This window comes from Martes martes (genome assembly GCF_963455335.1).
Source record: "Martes martes genome assembly, chromosome: 10".
NCBI lineage: Eukaryota > Metazoa > Chordata > Mammalia > Carnivora > Mustelidae > Martes > Martes martes.
The window spans coordinates 48888994-48909764 of record NC_137898.1 but is presented as its reverse complement, the minus strand read 5'-3'; the positions used below and the strand labels follow the sequence as shown (position 1 = coordinate 48909764).

At 54.7% G+C, this 20771-nt stretch overlaps 1 protein-coding gene across 1 annotated transcript in view; it reads right to left on the bottom strand.

The window, feature by feature from the left end:
• Window positions 1–699: 699 nt before the first annotated feature.
• Window positions 700–20771, bottom strand: part of DKK3 (dickkopf WNT signaling pathway inhibitor 3) — a 43960-nt gene continuing 23888 nt past the window's right edge. The window contains exons 4-7 of the mRNA XM_080815697.1: window positions 5636–5728; window positions 4292–4436; window positions 3183–3339; window positions 700–2294 (exon numbers count right to left, since the gene is read on the bottom strand). Coding sequence (XP_080671823.1) covers window positions 2075–2294; window positions 3183–3339; window positions 4292–4436; window positions 5636–5728 — 615 coding nt within the window. The 3' untranslated portion in view covers window positions 700–2074. The remainder of the gene's footprint in view (window positions 2295–3182; window positions 3340–4291; window positions 4437–5635; window positions 5729–20771) is intronic.

Genomic DNA, 20771 nt, shown 5'->3' with positions numbered 1-20771 from the left:
AGCCAAAGGCAAACGCTTAGTGACTGAGCCACCCAGCTGCCCTATCACTTCATATTTTTGAGCTTCCATTTTTTTCATCTGTTAAATGAAGAAAATACTCCTAGATTCAATGAAGATTAAATGAGGTAATATAGGTAGACTGCCTACTCTGTCACCTGCCACCCAGCTGACCTTAATATATAGTAGTTTTATTATTACAGCCCCTGAAGATCTATGTTACCGTCCAGAACTGCATTTGAGTAAAAAGAGTCGGGGGCGCCTGGGTGGCTCAGTCGTTCAGTGTCTGCCTTCAGCTCAGGTCAGGATCCCAGGGGCTTGGCATCAAGCCCTGCATCAGGCTCCCTGCTCAGTCGGGAGTCTGCTTCTCCCTCTGCCCCTCCCCCTACTCATGGCCTTTCTCTCTCAAATAAATGTTTTTTTTTTTTTTAATGAGTCCTATACATTCCATTCATTCTTTCAGAAGACACTAAAGTATTCACACTCTTAACACTAATCCCTGACAAAAAGGGTTATCATTTCTAAAATATTTTGGTGCTATAACAGGTGTGCTTCATTTGTCTGGAAAATTCACTTATGTGGCAGAGTTTTTTGGTGGTTTTTTTTTTTTTAACTGCTGTTCATTTCCATTTTATTTTTTCTGGATAAAAGTGTTATTTATTCAAAGTCAAAAGGAAAAAAGACATCCAAGAAACTACAAAGGAGTAGTTTAAGTGATTTATGCTTGATTTTTTAAATGCAACATAGGTGTTTATACATAATTTAAAACCCAAAGAAAGCATGCTTATACAATCATGTGCAATTTTAAAATTTAATAACTCTGGATGAATACATGATGGAAACAGTCCATGGCACCTGAAAATATCATTTACAGAATAGCATACAGTCCAGTGCGCTCTCAGCTTGGATATTACAACCATATTTCATAGAGCCTTGCTTTGTTCAATTCTCTCCATGTGGTTGATAATGGTCTTCAGTTGCTGGTAAGTGATTTTGCAAATTTCATTTATAATCCTGGCCCTACAATTACTTAAGTACTGTTTCTGGCAAGTTAACGTATATATTCTGCACCAATCATGTACTTTCCAAGTCACTAACATAACTGCCATAGGGGGACAATGTCAATACCATTCGTTTCTCCGCTGGAATTAATGACCACCCCCACACCAGGGAGAATGCTATGTCTAACAGTACAAGTTTAATCTTAACAGTGAACTAGATTGACCTTAATTCCAGATACGCCTCAAAAGAAAAATTCCCATCCATCCTCCTTTTAGAGGGTACTTTAAGTGGCATTGGGCTGGCAAGGAGGGACAGGGAAAGCATGCACATGGACCCACACCTGGGAGCAATCGTGCTCTGGTCTCCACTAGCTGTGTGACTCCGGCAAGCAACCTGATGTCCCTGAGACGCCAAGATGCTGACAAATGGGGAGACGGCCACCCTCTCTGCCAGACTGTGTGAAGGGTGAAGGGTCTGAAACTGCCACCCTTGCGCAGAGGCAGGAGCCGAGGAACACTGCTGACAGGACAGGGACGCACGTGACATGGAGTGAGCAGAAAACGTCACCCGCAGCGGCGGAAGGCACAGCTTGCCTGTGCCCATGGGAAGAAGTACATGGAAAATTCCTTTGTTACATTTCGCCAGGTTTATGTTGGCAAAGCAGGGCACTCTCCTCCACATGTATGAGAGTCCACATTTCCCCAAAACCCATCACAGGGACATCCGCTTCCTTTTCCGTCCCCTCCCCTCCTCCAATTCTCAAGGTGATGTAGAAAAAAGGAAATGTGCCAGGTGCTAGCCAGCAGAGGCCAAGTGGCCCATACTCTGGACCAGTGTAACAGCCCCCCACCCTCCCACACACCCCTTTGGTCCCCAGGCACCGGGACTGCGATGGACGGCGCACAGTCCAGGGGGCTGGACAAATGCACAGCTCCTCGTTTTAAGCCAGAGGGAAAATGTACTGGGAAGAGGCCATGGAAAAAAGCCCAGTAAGCCCACACCTAGAAGACACAGCTGGGGAAATAAATTAGCTATTTCTATCGCATGTCTACCCGCGCGCGGAGCAGGCCTCCGTCTAAATCTCCTCTCCTTCCAGCAGCTCAGAGGCAGCCCCGGGCTCCCCGAGCGCCATCTCCATGGACAGGCTCCTCTCCAGGTTCTCCAGCTCCTGGCGCACCTCTTCAATGAAGCTGCCGTCCTGGTACTCGTCGGGGGCCTCTCTGGGCACCAGGCTGTCTCCGGCGTCGGCGTGGCTCCCTGGGAAGGCCGGCTGGCACACGTACACCAGACTATGGCTGGGGCGACACAGGGGCTGGGCTCAGCTGTGGGGAGAGCTGACTCGGGGCTCTCGACGTGGGGGGGAGGCCCTCGACGTCGGGGGGGCCGTGCTGGAAAACGGGGCCCTGGCTCTGAGCTCGCCTTTGCATCTCCTCTAACGCCTCAACGGGGTCTTCCCTCCCTGTCCACATCTCACCTTAGGAAAGACTGCTGAGGGAGGGTCACTTTCCGAGGGACGGCTCCCCCACCTCCCGCAGAGGCCTGTCCTGGAGACTCTCAGGGGCAGGCCCTGGGCACTGCGGGGCCCGAGGGCTTAGGGCAGTGCATAGCCCCTCTCAGCCACCAGCCCGCCTGCCAGATCTGCTGCTCCCGTGGGGAGCCGCAGGCCTCGTGAGGCAGGGCCAGGGGAGTCCTCTTGTCTGCCCAGCCAGATTCTGGGGGGGTCGGGGGAGAGTAGTGCTGGCAGGGAGGCCACACCCAGATGCTTCATGGTCTCTCAGCAGCTAGGACGCTATGAGCAGTGCCCCATTTGGGGGGCCCACTCTCCTGGTTTCCCTCCTCACTCACCTCTGCCAGCTCTTCCTCAGTTTGTCCTTCACTGTGAAGGGCCTGGGCTCCCGCCTCAGCCCCCAGCTCTTCTGCCTCTATACCCCGTCCCTGGGTCACCTACTCATAAGGCTTCAACCGCCATGGAGACCAGCTCCAGATCTGTACCCCCAGCCACAGCTTCTCATGAGCCCCAGACAGACAGGACTGCTGGGAGACTCTCCACCTGGATGACCCAAGGTCACCGCCACTTAAATCTGTGGGAAACTAAACCCACATCACCCCTCGCTCCTGAGATCCCACCGGGTGGCCCCTGGTCTGCTCTTGACCTCCGACAGGGAGGGCAGGCAGGGCCTCACCTGTGGGGCTGGCAGAGAAGGCCACTGGCACACGGGCATCGGTCCAAAGCTCCATCAGGCTCTAATTCCCAGGTGATGAGGTCCAGAAGCCGGCTGGCGGGATCATGGCACAGCTCACCCTCCACAGGCAGGGGTGTGCACACAGGAAACAGCAGACCTGGGACCAGGGCAGAGTCATCCCTGCGTGCCCAGCATCGAGCAGGGAGGACACCACGGAAAGGAGCGGAGAAACGGGAGGCAGCCCCGACCCACCCTCAACCTCAAAGTGGAGATTAAAACTGAAGAGGTGGGATGGGAAGAAACAATGGCAGGACCGGCCTCAGAGGGCTGGGCCAGTAAGGGAGGACCGGATGGGGACGCAGACTTATGCTGGATTTTAAGGCCAAAGGTCTGGAGAAATTGAGAGTGTAAGAAAGGCCCTCGGGGCTGGGACCCGGGCCAATAAAGGCCTGGGGTTGGGCGTGGTGGGAAAAGGCCGGGAGCCCTGGAGAGAGAAGGCGGACAGATAGTCTGCAGCTGGCCGAGGCCTTGAAAGGCATACTGAGGAGTCTGATGAGACAGAACAGAGCGACCCCAGCTGCCAGCGGAGTCCCACTGAGAGCTGACTTTGGGGAAAATGGCTGCGACCGCAGGGACCAGGTGGGCTGGGGCTGGCAGAGGCTGAGCTGGGGAGGCAGCTACGGGAGAGGTTTTCAGAAACACGGCAGGAGGGGAGAGTGCCTGAGCAAGCTCCCCCAGGAGCGGCCATGAGAACGAAATGGGAATAGAAGGAGCCCATCCTCAGGAAAGAGGGTGGAGAGGGGTTGTTCAAATCCCACCCTCGGGGGGTGTTCCTCCTGCCCTGGGCTCATGCATCCTGAAGGAAGTTTAAATTTTCTAGATGTTAACAGGGGACAGAGAGAGAGAGAGACATGATGGTCCACTGCAGGTAGGGGCCTGCCTCAGGCAGAGGTTCTAGGACCAGGACACACACTGAGTGGGCATCTGGGGGCCCGCCCAGGAGGTGGAACCCCGAAAAGCTGTGTTTGGCGTGGATGGGGCCCCAGGAAGCTTAGTATGGTGGAGCCTGGGACAAGGCTTGTCCCATACCCAGTGGAGAGCCCACCCACCTCTCTGGAAGGCACAGCACAGTCCGGGCTGGCAGTCCCTCTGGTTGTCACAGATGGTCCCATTGCCCCCTTTGGTGGCTGTTTTGGTGCAGTGACCCCAGACGCACAGCTGGTCTCCACAGCACTCACTGTCCCGAGTACAGAGCTGCAGAGAGGTGGGCAAACACTAGCGGGCCGGCTCCTGTACCGGAGAGACCCCAGCCTGCGCCCGCTCCGAGCCCCAAAAGCATGAGTATGCCTCGGTGGGGGAGGGTGTGTGAAGCACACGCTCTCATCACACTGGGGTGGCATGGGGGCATCTGAGGGCTTGGTTTGTGGGACTCTTAGTGGAAGTCACGGAGGCAGAGATGGGAGATGGGAGCGGTCAGAACACTGGAAAAAAGCACCTGAGGGGGACCCTGTACACCTGGGTCTTCCTATACAACTTGAGATTTTGCATAGGACGCAGTGTGTCCTACAGACTCTCCCCCAGACTGGTGCCTTGTCTCCTTTCTATTAGCTCCCCAGGTCAGGATGGAAGGTGGCTCCCGGCTCACAGATGCAGGGAGCAGCCGGATTTGGGAGCTAACTCAAGGCCCAAGTGTGGAGGGCTTGTGGGTGGGGCGGGCCCATGGGTGCCACTGCTGGGAATCTGCACAGCAGCCTGGGACCCCGTGGTGGCGCTCAGACATGGCAGGCACAAGGGACAACGGCAGCTGCCTAATTACAGGTGGCACCGGACAGGGGAATGAGAAGCCCTGTTTTCCACACTTATCATGCTCTGTTCTTGTCTTCTTCATGAAAAAGAACAAGAGAAGTTGATGAGCCCTTATAGCTTTGTCCAAAACATCTGTTGGGTGGAGGGAGTTTCTGCTTCCCTGGCTTCGTGCTTCCCTGTGAAATGTCTATTAGGGCCATACTCTGGCTTCTTCCTAGCCTGCCTTCTGCCTTCTCTGGGCAGAGCGGAAGATCTGGAGGGTGGGAGTGGGGACTGGAGTAGTGTCATGGGCTATATCTCTGGGGATGGGTCTATCCAGGGGAAGGGACAGGGGTGAGGCTCTGCCTTCCCTCTCTCCCTCCCTCCATCATCCACGAGGCAGGCCATGAAGTTAGGGACCATGCGGCAGGGGAGGGTGTCAGTGGGTCTGCCCATGCTTCCTAGTCCCTCTAGGAGTTGGCCCCATTGGGCACCATGGAGAGGCCCTTACAGCATGGACATGGTTAAGGGCCCCACCGAAGTCTTCTGGAAGCCCAACTGAAAACCATGGGACTGCTGGCCTTCTCCCCCCGGTCCTCTTCTCTGGGATGCAGCCCAGCCCCCAGAGCCCCCGTGCTGCAGCCGCAGAGGCCTCTGGGCACACTCACTGTCTGCGGGTCCCGGCAGGGCTGGCAGGTGTACTCGAAGCTGGAGAACTGGCAGTACTTGGTGGGCCCGCAGTCCTCGTCAATGATGCACTCCTGAGGAGAGGGAGGGAGCGGCGTCATCCGTGGGCGGTGGAGCCGAGTCCACAGTGCCCTGGAAGGGCAAAGCCCCTTCATCCCAGGCCCCACAGGCTCTGGGGGCTCCAGAGGGTCTCCAGACTCCCCTCACTCCAGAGCCCAGCTGGCTCCCGCTGCTCAGCTTCCGCACCCTCCCGGCCAGGCGGGGCCCTCGCCCACACAGCTCGCCCGGGCGTCTGCCCTCCGGGCTGCCGCCCCAGTTCACACAATGGCATCTGTGTGCAGCGCCCCTCCGACCACCACACACACACACACACACACACACATATCCAGGGCGGGGAGCGCAGAGGCGCGGGGCCTGTCTCCAAGCAGAGCAGATGGAGTTCATAAACGCTAATGAGTTCCAGCCCCCGGACGGCTACTCAGGAGGAGCGGGAGCCCAGGCTGTTGACCAGGAAGGAAAGGGCCGTAGAGGGCTCCCTGGAGCCCCCTCTCCTCCGAGTCCGGGTCCGGGTCCGGGTCTGCCAGGCAAAGGCAGCTACTGGCTTCGGCAGGGGGGAGGGAGGGGTGCGGCTGGCATGGGCACTGCAGCCCAGGTGCCCATCAGGCTGGAGAAATGGGGGAGAGAGGGAGGCCACGGGAAGGCCTGGTGTAGGGAAGAGTCCCCATACCCCAAACTAGCCATACCATGTTGGGGGGCCCCTTAGCCTCTCTGAGCCTCCATTTCTAGGTCAGCGACAGGAGAAAGTTATCTCTCCCTGCAGCCTGTTGGGCAGAGTCATGAGACGGATCCCTCCCGCCCCCCGCCCCCCTGCCCTGGGGCTGCTCCACAGGTCCCTGGTGGTGGGTCTTGTCATGGCCTCAACACGGCAAGGGGGGGCAGCTCAGCGAGAGGGGCACTTCCTCTCAAAAGGAGGGGTGAATGCTTGTCTTGTTGCCATACCAGCAACCTGAAAATGCTCAGCCAGGGGCAGAGGGAGGCACCCTCAGTCTGACTCCAGAGCCCATCATGGCTTGAGAAGTCCATGGTGCAGTAAGCAAGCCACAGGACCATCACGCCCTCTGGACACACTCAAGTCAGCCAGTTCAGCTGGGAGAATCCAGGTCCAGACACTTCTTCCAAAGCAGAAAAGCAAGAGCATGGGGTGGGAGGGATGGAGGGAGGGCCAGAGGACACTGAGGAGTTTCTCTGAATCTGGCCATATCTTCAAGCACTCAGATGTAAACATGAATATGAAGAAGTCCTTGCCCTCAAGAATTTATAACTCAACTGAAAACAACAACAAAAAGGCAATCTAATAGAAAAGGAGACAAAAGACTTGAACAGACAACTTATGATAATAGAAACCATTCAGCCTCTTCACACAGAAAAAGATGTTTAACCTCACAAATAATTGACAAAATGCAACTTAAAAGAGCAGGATACCCTGTTTTCATGTAGAGAGGACACCAGTAAAAAAGCTTAATACCATCTGGAGTGGGCAGAGAAGTGCCCCACCCCCAGAATGTCCACATCCTACTCCCGGGCCCCGTGGACGCATCAGGCTACAAGGTAGGGGGAAATTCAGGTCACAGAAGTCAAGATGCTAGTCAGCTGCCCTGATGATAAGGAGAGAATCCTAGTTATCCAGGTGAGCCCAGTGTAATTGCAAGAGGCTCTGAAATTGGGAGGGGGTGCAGAAGAGGCAGTGTCAGAGAGACTCCTGGTTTCCCTGGTTTTGGTTTTTTTTAAAGAGTTATTTATTTGAGGGGTGCCTGGGTGGCTCAGTGGGTTAAAGCCTCTGCCTTCGGATCGGGTCGTGATCCCAGGGTCCTGGGATCAAGCCCCGCATCGGGCTCTCTGCTCAGCAGGAGCGTGCCTCCCTGCCTACTTGTGATCTCTGTCTGTCAAATAAATAAATAATATCTTTAAAAAAAAAACTTATTTTTTTGAGACAGAGAGTGCACACATGCATGCGTGCACAGGAGTGGGGGAGGGGCAGAGGGCGAGGTCGAGAGGATCTCAAGCAGACTCCTCGCTGAGCACAGAGGCTGCCATGGGGCTCACCCTCACAACTCCGAGATCATGACCTGAGCTGAAACCAAGAGTTTCAGCTGAGCCACCCAGGCGCCCTCAGACTTTGTCGGTTTTGAAGGTGGGAGGGGCCACGGGCTAAGGAAGAATATCTCCTGGAGCCTTTAGGAGGAGTGTCCTACTGACACTCTCGTTTCAGATTTCAGCCCAGTGAAGACCCGCGTTGGACTTCTGACCTCCAGAACTGTAAGATGATCAATTTGTATTGTTTTAAAGCCACTAAATTCATGGTAGCTTGTTATAGCAGCACGAGGACACTTAATATAATATCCAGTATTGGTAGGGACTTGAGGAAAGAGGCATTGCCACATGCTTTGGGGGTAATGAAAACTGAACAAGATGTTTTTGTAGGCAATTCATCAGTATCTACCCAAAAATTTAAATCTGTGTCTCCTTTGACCCTGTCGTTTCCCTTCCAGGTGACACTTGTCCAGATGGGCAAATATCAGAGTACAGATATGTTTAAGGCTATATTGTTGTTTTACTGGAATCCAGAAATTGTGCAAAGGCCCAACAAGAGGGAACAGATTAAATGTATATACATGGTCACTTCCCAGAGAAATGCCATGGGCAGACATAAAAAAAAAAAATGAAGAAGTTCTTTACAGTGTACTGTTTACAGTGTACTGTTTACAGTACCTCAGTAAGTAAAACAAGCAAGTGGACGACCAAGAGACTTCCACTTGTGTAAAGCAGGGTGACTCTGTGTGATCTGTGTCTGTGCCCAGCACAGTGCCTGGCGTCTAGGGGGCACACGAGAGTTAAGTGTGGGATAGATGAAACCACTTGTAAGTTACCATGGCAATCTGGCTAACAAAATGCTGATCATTAGCAAGGATTTGGGAACCCGAGCAAAAAAAAAACTACACCTTCCATTAATTTGGCTTCTCATTTCCCAAGAATCCTATAAACATTGGTATTTTCACTATATGCTTCCTTTTCCAGATCTTAAATTTAAAAAATAGGTGCTAAGACCCTTAGGCACCAATCCCTGCGAGGCACTGCTGTTTACCATTCTCCATCACGAGGAGGGCACATTCATCCTTTGGGATTTCTTCCTTCCCCTCATGACAAAGCATTCCCTGCAAAGCCCCAGTGAAGCCATTCAGTTTCTTTTAGGTATGAGAACATTTTTGGCACGGAACCTTGCCAAACACTTTTGAAAAGTCCCAGAGTAAGCTAAAACCCTTGGTCTCCTCTGCTGACATGTTTGGGTTTTTTTAAGTTTTTTTTGTTTGTTTAAATTTACTTGACAGAGAGAGAGATCACAAGTAGGCAGAGAGGCAGGCAGAGAGAGGGGGAGAAGCAGGCTCCCCGCCAAGCAGAGAGCCCGATGCGGGCCTCGATCCCAGGACCCTGAGATCATGACCTGAAGCAAAGGCAGAGGCTTAACCCACTGAGCCACCCAGGTGCCCCTGCTCACATGTTTTTGCTGACTATTGGAGCTCAGGGACGTCAGTCAGCTCCGCATGACTGTCCCTGGAGAAAGCCCGGGGCTTTTTTTCTAATCGTAGGCCAGCCTGTTTGTTGTGGATGTGTCCCCTCAGTAGCCCCTACAACTGTTCTGTAAGAACCGTCATCACTAGAAACTCTGGAACTGAAAGGTGTCAAGAAACCACAGAGGCCCCAACGAGCACAAACTTCGAATCCTGGCTTTGTTACTTAATAGCTGTGTGACCTTGGGATATACTGATTCAGCCTCTTTGGAAAATGAGGGCGGCGGCGCCTGGGGTGGGGGGCTCCGCTGGTTAAGCGTCCAACTCTTGATTTTGGCTCAGGTCATGATCTCAGGGTCGGGCAATCGAGCCCTGGATCGAGCCTAGCATGGAGACTGCTTAAGATTCTCTCTCCTTCTCCCTTTGCCCACCCCCTCCCACCCTGGCTCATGCTTTCTCTTAAAAAAAAAAAAAAAAAAATGAGGGCACTAACAGGATGGACTTCAGAGCGCTGTTGGTGGACGGGGGCCGTAGCAAGAGAAAGCCTTATCCCCACGGAGCAGCCCTGCCGGGGACCGGCTTACCAGCAGAAGGGCTGTCTAAAGGGGCTGACATCTGCACCGGCAGCTCTGTCTCTATCCCTCGCCACACGCAGGGATTTCACATCTAGTCCTGACTGATCTCTATCCAGAGATCTATCAGATCGATGGGCAGTGGCCTGTACACCCAACTGGAGTAAAGTTCCTGGAGCAGCGTGGCCTCTCCCTGTAGGAGGAGCGGGCTTCCATACGACCAGGCTGTTAGTGTTGGGTCTCCTCTGGACACTCCTTAATCGCAGGAGACAAGGTCCTACCTTTCCTGGTGTTAGAGACCTGGGGGACAGGTCAGATCCTCCTACCGTAAACAGAACGGAGTAGGCGGGGCTGGGGGGACATGGGTTGGTGCCTCCCAAGCAGAGCCAGGCCCAGAGCTGAGAAAGCCAGGATTTTGCTCTGCTCAGTAGTTCCAGCTTTTCTTACCTGCTCCCATCTGGGCTGGTGTTTCACAGGGGCCTCGGAACCCAGCTGGGCCCAGAATGGCTGCTTCCCTCTCTAAAGGGCCTCGGAGACCATGAGGCCTGGGAAGAGGGACCCCATACTACACCGAGGCAAAACTAAAGACACAGCCCAGTGCAGACTGGCAGGGGTCACCGGGGATGAGACGCCAGACTGCATGCCCATCCTGGAGAGCCACACGGCGACCCATGGCGTCCTGACACAGCCTCGGCACGGATGCCCCGAGGCACACGTTCTCCCTAATCCCTTCCCCAGGGGCTTTCACCCTCACCTCCCTGATGAGGAACTAAGGTATAAAGTGAAGGATCTGCCATCACCCAGCTTCGAGGTGGAGTCGGGGGTTCAACCCTAAAGGCGGGCTCTTCCCATCTCCTGAGAAGATCATCATTTTTCTCCTCCTTCGGCACAGCCTAGTCTCCTGTCCCTCGGTCACAGCTTAGCAGAGCCTGCCTGGGACAGGGCTGCAGACCCCACACAGTCCCAGTGGCAAGAGGTAGGAACACAGGGCCAAGGCCATGGCCCCTGGGCATCAGGGCCTCAGTGTCCCTCAGGACCAGGCTTCAGGCCTCCTCTCCAGTCCTGGCCGCTCCCTGCTCGTGCAGCTCCTCCCTCCACCCTGCTGGGGAAGTCTGACAAACAGCCTAGAGGCCAGTCAGGACGGAAGCCATTCAGAGGATCTGTTCTTTGTTGTCTGGAGGAGGAGGAAGCTATATTTAGAAAGCTCTGGCCAGAGGCCCTGCGGGGCTCCATTCAGAGCTGTGCGAGGTGGGGCTGGCGATCTGGCAGGATTGCGGGGCCTGGAAACAGCCCTGGGGCTCTGACACAGTCATGAAATAGTGGAAAATGGCAATGGTGCTGTTCTGCATCTTTGATTTTCCAGTTCAGAGTTCATCAGAGGAGCCCAGAACAGTGGGGAGAACGTAGCACATGAGCCCTGGAAGGATTCCCTGGGCATCCGTGCGGAGCAAGCGGCACACTCGTGCTCCCACACTGGGCTTTGTCATGCTGGCCGAGGCACTGCCCACACTCCTTGGGAGCCCCGGGCTGTCTCATTCTCGTGAGGCCCCACGAAGGAGGCCACCTGGGTGGACCCTGCCTGGGCCAGGGCCATCCATGGTGTTCACTCAAGCCCAAGGCTCTGGATAGGACATATGAAATGGAGGCCCAGGGGGCCTCCACCAACTGAAACTCGCTTGCCCTCCGAGCTCTGCATGCTGCGGCTGGAGGAGGGGAGAGGGCAGCAGTGGACATTCAGAGAGCACCTACTGTATGTCTGCACTTGCTTGAGCTTTAGTGGGTCCCCTGATCTGCACCGCGCCCACTACATGTCCCCCTGCACGCGCTTGCGCACAGCTGCCATTTACTAGAAGGATAAGGGAGGAACGAACAGAGGAACTCTTTCAATCTCCACTTTGCAGAGAAGGAGGCTCGGAGCCCAAGGTCACTGAGGGAGTCTGAGACGCTAAGATGTAAACCCAAGTCCCTCAGACTGCCCCCCAACCCCACGCCAAGGATCACTCTTCCTACCACACTCGCTGCCGCCACATGCCCAGTGTGGGTTGAATTTATGCCTTGCAATCCATATGTTGAAGACCTAACCCCCAGGACCTCAGTGACCCTATTGGAAATAGGATTATTGTAGATGAATTACTAAGCTGAGGTTATTAGAATGGGTGTGGTGTCTATTAAAAGGGAAATTTGGGCACAGGTACATGGGGAGGAAGGATGATGTGAAGACAGAGCGAAGACAGCCATCTACAAGCCAAGGAGAAAGGCCTGCATGTGTCCTTCCCTCACAGCTCTCAGAAGCAACCACCCCTGCCAGCACCTGGATTCTGGACTCCGAGCCTCCAGAACTATTCAGAGAAAACACATGAGTCATCCAGCCTGAGTCTTTGTTGCCTCAGGAATCGAATACTGGCCCTGCCCCCACCCCCAGCAAGCCATGGCTCTCCTCTGGGATCTCCCACCACATTCAGCCCCTAGTCCCGAGCTTCAGCATCACCCTGAGGAGACAGAGAGGAGGCCAGTGGGGAGGCCCTGGCACCTTCTGATGGATGTTGAGTCTCAGGGACCAGAACATGGTTTCCCGGCAGAGCCGCCCCATCAACCAGAAAGTTCTAGGCTCTGGTACTCCAGGCCCATTCTCTGGTTATTGAGGTTTGGACGGACGGTCATATCCTGGCCCCGAGCATGGGGTGGCCGTGCCCCTGAAGGATCCCAAGATGACAGATGATACAATCTGTGAGATAAACAATGTCCTTCCCACACATAGGGCTATTCTCTGTCTTCTGCACCTCCTGAGCCGAGATGTTCCCACAGAGAAAAGCAGACTGTGGGGAACAGTCGTCCTGATTTGCCCAGGACTGAGGGGTGCCCACCTGAGAAGGCCCTGGGCACCCAGGAGAGCTGTCCCCACGTGGGGCGCCTGCCACCCTCTCCAGCCCTGTCCGTGCACTCGCCACACTGCTGGCTTTCTCTGGTTTCTTCCACCCTCTGATGGGCCCCTGGTGCCAAGCGTACCTGGAGCAGCATGACGGACAGACACAGGTTTGGGGCACACACCTGGGCTTGAATATGGGTTCACTTACAAGCTGGGTGATCTCAGGCAAATGACTGAGCCTCTCTGTGCCTCAGTCTCCTTATCTGTACCTGTGCTTACAACAGCACCTGCCCCCAGGACTTAGCCCCCAGGGCACACCTCTATCTGCAGGGCTCACCTCCCTGCAGAAGCTTAGTGGTGCCCGTGGAAAGGCCGGAACAACTTTCTGAGCTTAAGCTTGAACCCATGGATTCGGTCCTTTTTTTTTTTTTTTTTTTAAGATTTTATTTATTCATTTGTCAGAGAGAGCGAGCACAAGCAGGGGGAGTGACCGGCAGAGGGAGAAGCAGGCTCCCCGCTGAGCAGGGAGCCCAAGGCGGAACTCGATCCCAGAACCCTGGAATCACGACCTGAGCGGAAGGCAGACGCTTCACCGACTGATTTCGTCCTATTAGACGGAATACCGTCTCTACTGAAAGGGCCCAGAGTGCGAGGCCACAGCCAGGGTCCCTCGCACACCCCCACAGAGTTCTTCCTGCTTCACCTGGAGCCCGCCGCTGTGGGGCGAGGTGGGAGGAGGACAGTCACGCACAACTACAAGGAGGCCCAGGACTTAACATCTGACCAAGGATGATAGGAGGTGTGCAAGGGAAAACGACACAATCACCCATGGACGCTAGGCACCCCTGGCACCCACGATCTATCCTCACTGCTTTCTAAACCGAACGAGACAAGCCCCATGTCATAGACACGAGAACCGTGGCAGGGACTCATCAGCGTCATGAAGAAGAAGTGGCAAGGCCAGAGCTCAAGGCCAACCCAGTGCTCTACGGAGACGGGTCAGACCCCGGGGCGCAGGCCTGCTGGGGGCCCAGGTGCTGCTTCTGCAGGAGGGCAGGGACCCCGAGGCTGGGCCCGGGCACGAGGCTAGGAGACGTGCTGAGAGAAAGCAGCAGGGAGCCTCCCCTTCATTCCACGAGATTTCCAAGTCCGATTTTCCCCTTCCTCTGCCTTTTTTTGACCTTAAAATCAGGCCAGTCGCAGGAACGTGTAAAATGCACATTTGTCTCGAACACAGCAGGGCACCCCCCCTCCTGGATCCTGTACTGGAAACTTTCAGCCAGCTCGGGACAGGTGGGGGCCCCAAACCTCACTAGGAGTTCTGGCCCGACCCACGAAGCAGAGCTTGCCCTTTGGAAAAACCCAGGCAGGAGCCAGTATCTGATGTCTGCGGCAGCCCGGGTCCCCTGGGGTCCTTCCCGCCAATTCTTCCTTCCCCAGGCCACCCAGCCCATGAAAGAGGAATGTGCCCAGCCACCCCAACCCCTGAGCTGGGCTGGCACACCAGGTATGGAGAACACCCTCTCTGGACCCTTTAGTGCCATGGAGCCTTTGGGAAATAGTCCTGGAGCTCTCGCTCTCCTCCTGCCCCTCCCCCCACTGCTGGTCCCTGCCCCACCACCACCCAGCCCGGGCTCCTCTGACAGCTGCCTCCCCGTACCAGCCTTCACACCACCCAGTGTCTTCAGGGCTGGAGACAGGGTGTTCCAGACAAAAGCCTGTTTCCTCCTCCAGGGATCCTGTCTTGCTGCCAGCCTGCAGAGCCGGCCAGCCCCACACTCAGAACTTCCCAGCACATTCTTTAGGCCTGAGTGAGGTTTCCCCTGTCAAAGTCACGCCCCTATTTAATTCCAAAGGAAACTTCTCCATGTGCCGAGTGAATACTGTCGCCCCACCGACGTTAGAAACAGTGCAGGGAGCCCTTTCCAGCCCCCACCCCCCATTTCCCTCGCCGACAGTGGGGTGGAACCACTGGGCTCCTGCCTGGGTCTGACCTTTGTCAAACCACACCGAGGACACAGCGCTCCATCTGCACAAGACGCCTGCTGCTCGAGCCGTCAGGAGCCTGACAGGCACTTGGGGTCCCAGACCACCGACGAGGTCACAACAGCCAGTGTGGGAGCACCTCCAGTCTCCCAGTATGAGGAAAGGACCCAGTCCTGACACTCCCCCTTCCCACACACACACACTGACTCCTTGTTCCAAACATGAGACCCCTTAGTTCTGGGGCCTCCCAGGACTGCCGGAGTTAGCAAATAAGAACACAGGATACCCAGTGAAACTTGAACTTCAGATAAATGAATAATATTTTGGAGAGTATACCCCAAATAGTGCATGGGACAGACTTATATTAAAAATTACTTTCTTATGATACAAGGCATCTTGTGTGTTATCTGCCAAACCTATCAACAAGATTCAACAGGAGTGTTTCTTGGAAGACAGAGTGAGCCTGGCCTTGGGCAGGATGAGTCTGAAGAGGAAGGACCAGTGACCACTGAGATACCCATGAAGACAAGCCAGCAAGGACATCAGGGAGCCCACTCTGGACTCGAGGCCTTCAGCTGGGAGCAGAAGACCCCTGGAGAGGCCGTGTGGGCAGGAACAGCTTCTGTACTTGGAAGATAGGCCTCTGGATTCCCTAGGATGATAATAACAAAACAGACCTAACAGTCAATGCTTATGTCCTGTTTCCTATCTGCCAGAGCTGTCCTACAACCTAAGCACTAACTCCTGGAATCTTCACAAGCCATCGAGAGAGGCACGGTTATTATTCCTTTCTATTTTATGGATGAGGAAACTGAAGGACAGAAAACTCAAGTAACTTGCCCAGAGTCACACAGCATGTGAGCAGCAGAGCTGGGCTATGGACCCAGACCTGCTGGCTCCTAGCGAGGTCAGACGGCCATCAGTGGGAGCCAGGATCCAGAAACTTGCCCAGAGCCGTCCTGTCCTACGGGGGCCTTGGCCTTCTCAGCCGGCCCTGCCCCCTGCCCACGAGCATATCCCCGAGGGGTAACAACGGCAGCGATGGAAGACGGAATCCTCAGTATTAGGAAAGGCACAAATTGTGCAAGTGAACCCTAACTTCCCCAACTGTTCAGTCTTCTCGCATCCACCGGGGAGCGAGGCCCACCTCTTCTCGTGCGTTCCACCCTCAAGGAGCCCCATGGCCCCCAGGTCGGGGAGTGGAAGCGGGGCTGAGCCGGGCCTCCCAGGAGCAGCCGCTCTCAGTACCGTTATTTCTGTTCAGGCCCCGCACGTGGCTCAGGAGAGGTGGTGCCCAGCCTGTCCGAGGTCCCAAGGGAACTGTAGGAGAATTGTTTCCAGAGAGCCAGGTGCTTGCCAGGTTCCCAGGAACTGAATCTGGACTGGATCCCAGGAGGAGAGGCTGAAAGCCGGGGAGAAACAAAGCAGGTTTCACTCCCTCCAGCTCCTGCCCCTATGCTGGCTCTGCTCCTGCCAGCGCCTGGGAACTGGGAGAGAAGGGCTCGCTCTCAGACTCCCAGGTGGGGAAGGGCTCAGCCGGCCTTGCAGAGGGCCCTTCCCCCACCCACCGAGGTCAAACCTCACTCTTGGCACCACTGTGGTAGCAAAGACGCTGGTCACCAGCCTCTCCACCAGGCTCACAGCCTAAACTGTCTTCCTAAAACAGGCCTGATGACGCACGTCCCTAATCATAATCGTCCTGAAAGCTCCAGCAGTGGAACCCTTGAGAAAGCTGAGGTCCGGCTAATTCAGTCAACACCTAATGGAGGAGATAGCAGGCCCTCCAGGCCCGGGAACAGCCAGACAGCCTCTTTGACACAAGCATAATAAAATAATGTGACAAGGGGGGAGTGAGTCAGAAAACAGGTGTGTCCCCCAATGACCTGGGCCCTAGGCAGTAGGGAGCTCTTTACTCTGGCTGCAGCAGGCAAAGCCTAGAACCAATGAATTGTCCCATACAATATCCACCTCCCGTGGTTTGAATTCTTCTGCAGCCAACTTCAGACCACCAACCTGGCTCCCCAGGACCTTGGCACCAGATAGGGGGTGTCCTGGATGAGGTCTCAACTGTTCTGCCACCGGAAAGTGGTACTTCTCACTCTTGCAAATTAATAACCTTGCTTTTTGGTTTACCCATCAATGAGGTATGGATGTAGTTGGCAAGAGAGTCAAGAATGTCCATTCTCTGGATCTATAGGGCTCAGGTGTCCTGGATTCTACCAAATTCACAAAAGTTTTGAGTCCCCACAAGACCTTCACCCTGAGGATACTCTACTTTGCAACTCAATCTCTTTCTACCTTTCCCGCCAACCATGACCTGGAGACCAAACTGGGCATGGTGTACAGAGCCTATAAATTCAGGTCAGCCTAAGAGGTCAGTTCCCAACTGGCTTTCCTATTGGATTTCCTCACCACCCCTCTAGACTCAACTTCAGTTTCTACTTCTAGAATGCCCTCACCAATTCATCTTTAAGGAGCAGCACAAATGTCTCCTCCTCAATGAGGCCCTCCCTGACTCTCCCCCTGGGCAGCTACACTTGTCTCCTTGCTGGCCCTAGCCCTCCATATCCACCCCAGTAGAAGTTGGGTGAAGAGAGGTAGGCATTTGGGCTCAAAGGACGAAAGGAGGTTTATAAGACTTGTCAAGACCCACCATGTAAAAGCCAAGATTCAGGTTGGGGGGTGGGGGGTCTATTCTCTCTGATGGGTAGGCTAAGGTGACCCTTGGCTGCTTGGTCATTGATGTCACCAGGCAGCCCAAGCTAGGAAATGCCTTAGTCCCCAAAGACCCCTGAGACCTGCATTTGAGGCCCTGGCATCTTCTCATCCAGAGCACTTGTAGCATCTTTGGACCCAGGGATTGTTTCTAGAAGTAAGGAGAAATTGGAAGGGCAGCGTATCCAACACTTCATCATCCCATCCTCACCCCCGGAGAATACACAGGCTCTAGCGATTTGCTTGATTCAACTGAAGGTAGAGGGGGTGACACTGCGTGACTTTCAAGGTTGAGTCCTAAGGGGCAGTGTAGCTTCCGGTTGGCTCTTTCCATCTTGAGAGGTCCTCTGAACCAGGCCTCCATGTTGAGAGGAAGCTGGGACCGCTTGGAGAGATGGGCAGCCTCAGCTAGGGTCCCAGGCAACAGCTGGATGCTGAGTGCAGAGACCCTAGATGGTTCTGGCCTTAGCCACTGAGTCACCCGTGGCTTCAAGTCTGAGCTTGCAAACTGTGGAGCAGAGACGAAGCATTGCCACTGTACCTTTTCCAAATTCCTGACGCTTCATCCACGAGCCTAACATATGGTTGCTCCGCACCACTGAGTGTGGGGGAAGAGTTAACTAGAGCAGTGTTTCCCAGAGTTGCCGGTGCCTCTGCAGGGCCCGCTCCCCTGTGGGTAGGCCGCTAAGAAGCACGGCAGGTTGGGGGCCTCAGCGATCTTGAGCTGCCACTCAGAGCGAGGCTGCCAACTCCACAGGCATCTGCTTCTTTGCCACAGAGCTTGGTGGCTGCTGCTGTGACTCCTTCATCTCCACCTTGGCCTCTCTGGCCTCGGCCACACTACAGCCTCTGTGGCCCTTGGCTGCCCTCCAGACCAAGCAGGTTTGGTGCCATTTTCCTTGGCTGGATGACTCCATTCGCCGTTTAAAAGTCCAGCAGAGCCAGCATTTCTAGGAATTCAAGTGATTTTCCATAAAATACCAGTCCGTGTTGATGTTGAGTCTCTGGAGTTGGCTGCTGGGGGCACCCCCTGTGATCCTGATTGGTCTCTGAGAGAGAGGACACCCCAATCCAAATCTTGACCCCCTGGTGCTGGAAGAGAGATCCATGGTGAGGGTCTTTATGCTTCCTGTCTTTTAAAACCAATGTTCTGGGCAATGAATGGCGGGTGTCCAAAGCAACGTCTGGGCAGTGATGGCGGGCCCTTCAGGGTCGTGCGGTGTCTGAGGACCCAAGAGCGCCCCTTAACTATGATATGTCAGGGGCCTGGAAGGAGATACAGAATTGTGACCATCCTCGTAAGGGGGAGAGGGATCAGGGATAGCATAGCGCAGGTAGGTCTCCTAGGAGATGGCTCCAGGAAGCCATGACACGAAGGCCTGTGGGAAGGCAGGTCTTGGTTCCTGCTTCTCACAGGCTTTTCATCACTGCTCTGAAGGGAAGGCTGCAGCTGCTTCAGGCCTCCTGGCCTCTCCTCTACAAACTCAGGTACCTCAGGCAAATCTCCGTGGCCTTCCTTTTCCTCCTTATCTAGTTCTGAACTGATAATGCTGTCTGGTTCCCACACGGCCTCCCTCTGTCTCCCGTCCTGTCAGGCCTCGGCCACTTTTTGTGACACGGGCAACCAGAATCAGAGCTCCCCTTGGTGCTGGCATCCATCCCCGATGAATAGCGTTCAGCCTTGGAGGACAGCAGAGCTGTAGCCTGGGCTGCGTGTCCTGGGCCTTTACACTTGTGTGACGAGAGGAGAGCACAGCCAGTGCCTCAGGTTGCAGACTGGGATGAAGCTCCCACACACCCACGGCAGGCAGGATCCCTCTTCTTCCCTCACCAGGGATGGATAGAGTTTCACAGTATTTACTCAGTTGGTATCTCGTGCACTGTTTTCATATGAGTCAGTGAGCTGACTCAGCCCAACCAAGTCCCTTCATAACGCTTTTCCTCTGCCTTGGGAAGAAAGTAGTAAATGTGTCATGTCCCTTCTTAGTCCGTGGAGACGGTGTCTACACAGTATCTAGTTTCTCGGAGTCTGGTGTTCTGACACTCAGCCCTAGGCACACATACTGGAGGGAACTGTGGGGTGGTGAGGACGAGCTCAGCTTTCTTCTCTTCTGGGCCAACCCAAAGGCGTGGGGCTGGAGTCTTCAGCAGAGCTGGTGAGGTCGTCTCTGAGAAACAACGGGCTCTGGGGGCTGGCAGGGGTCCTCCTGACAGGCTGACGTTCCCCCACTGGACCTCTCTTCTGTATCCTCCAGCTGAGCCCTCAGCGAAAGAGGCTCAGAGGGAGACAGGGGTCAGGAGGTACTTCAAGAGGCAGTTCACCTGCGGAGCGGCGACAGAGGCCCCCAGCTTTCCTGGAGGGAGGCTGACCTCTGCCAGCGTCCTGAGCAGCAGGAGCCTACAGGCTTCCTTCCCATCTGGGCCACACCGGTGACAGCAGCAGATCTGGGAGCACCCGCACACTCCCCCATCTGAGACGGACCCCAGTCCCAGCACCTTCAAGAGCCCCCACGATGTTGGAGACCAGGATCTGTTCAAACTTCAGGGTCCTGCGAATGGATCTTCATGGTCTTTAGGATTCAAGCTGCCTGAACGGAGGCTGGCATTACTCTGGGACCAGGGTCAAGTCCCAGTTACAATGGCAGGGATTCCACTCGGGAAATGCAACTGACCCCCTTCAACGACCCCTCTGCCTGAGAGGCCATGTCTAAATTCAAATGACTCAGAGGCCCCAGCGGGGGCACTGGCCACTGGCCTTTTTCAAAACAGAGGGGGCGCCTGGGTAGTAGGCTCAGTAGGCTCAGGTCCTGATCCCGGGGTCCTGAGATCCAGTCCTGCATCGGGCTCCCTGCTCAGTAGGGAGCCTGCTTCCCCCTTTCCCTCTGCCCATTCCCCCCTGACCATCGCTCTCTTTCTCTAAAAAACAAAAAACAAACAATAATAAAAAAAAACAGACGGTCTTCACCTTTTTTGTGCCATGGACTCTATGGACAGCTAAATGAAGCCTAAGGAACCTGGCTCAGAATAATGCCTTTAGATGAATAGAGGAAACCACACAAGATGACAAAGAAAACAGACCAAAATACAATTACCAAAGTATTTTGAGACACAGTGTTACGAGCTTCTTTACTAACGCACCCCACAGTGAGACCGACCAGCAGGCCTGCGGACGAGCTAAATTTCTAAGCGGGGTGAGCGCCGATGCTAGTTCCTGACCTCTGCGACAGGACGAGAACAGGAGGCTGGAGTTGCTAACAAGGGCACCGTTAGTAACACTGCCTTGTTGCCTACACCTGCTCGAGATTGAAAAAAGCACCACTTGTATTTCAAAGTTAGTGAAGACAAACGCAGGTTTCTTTTCCACAAGTTCTATCCAGGTTAAGGAGGTGATTCTCATGCATATCCAAGCTGA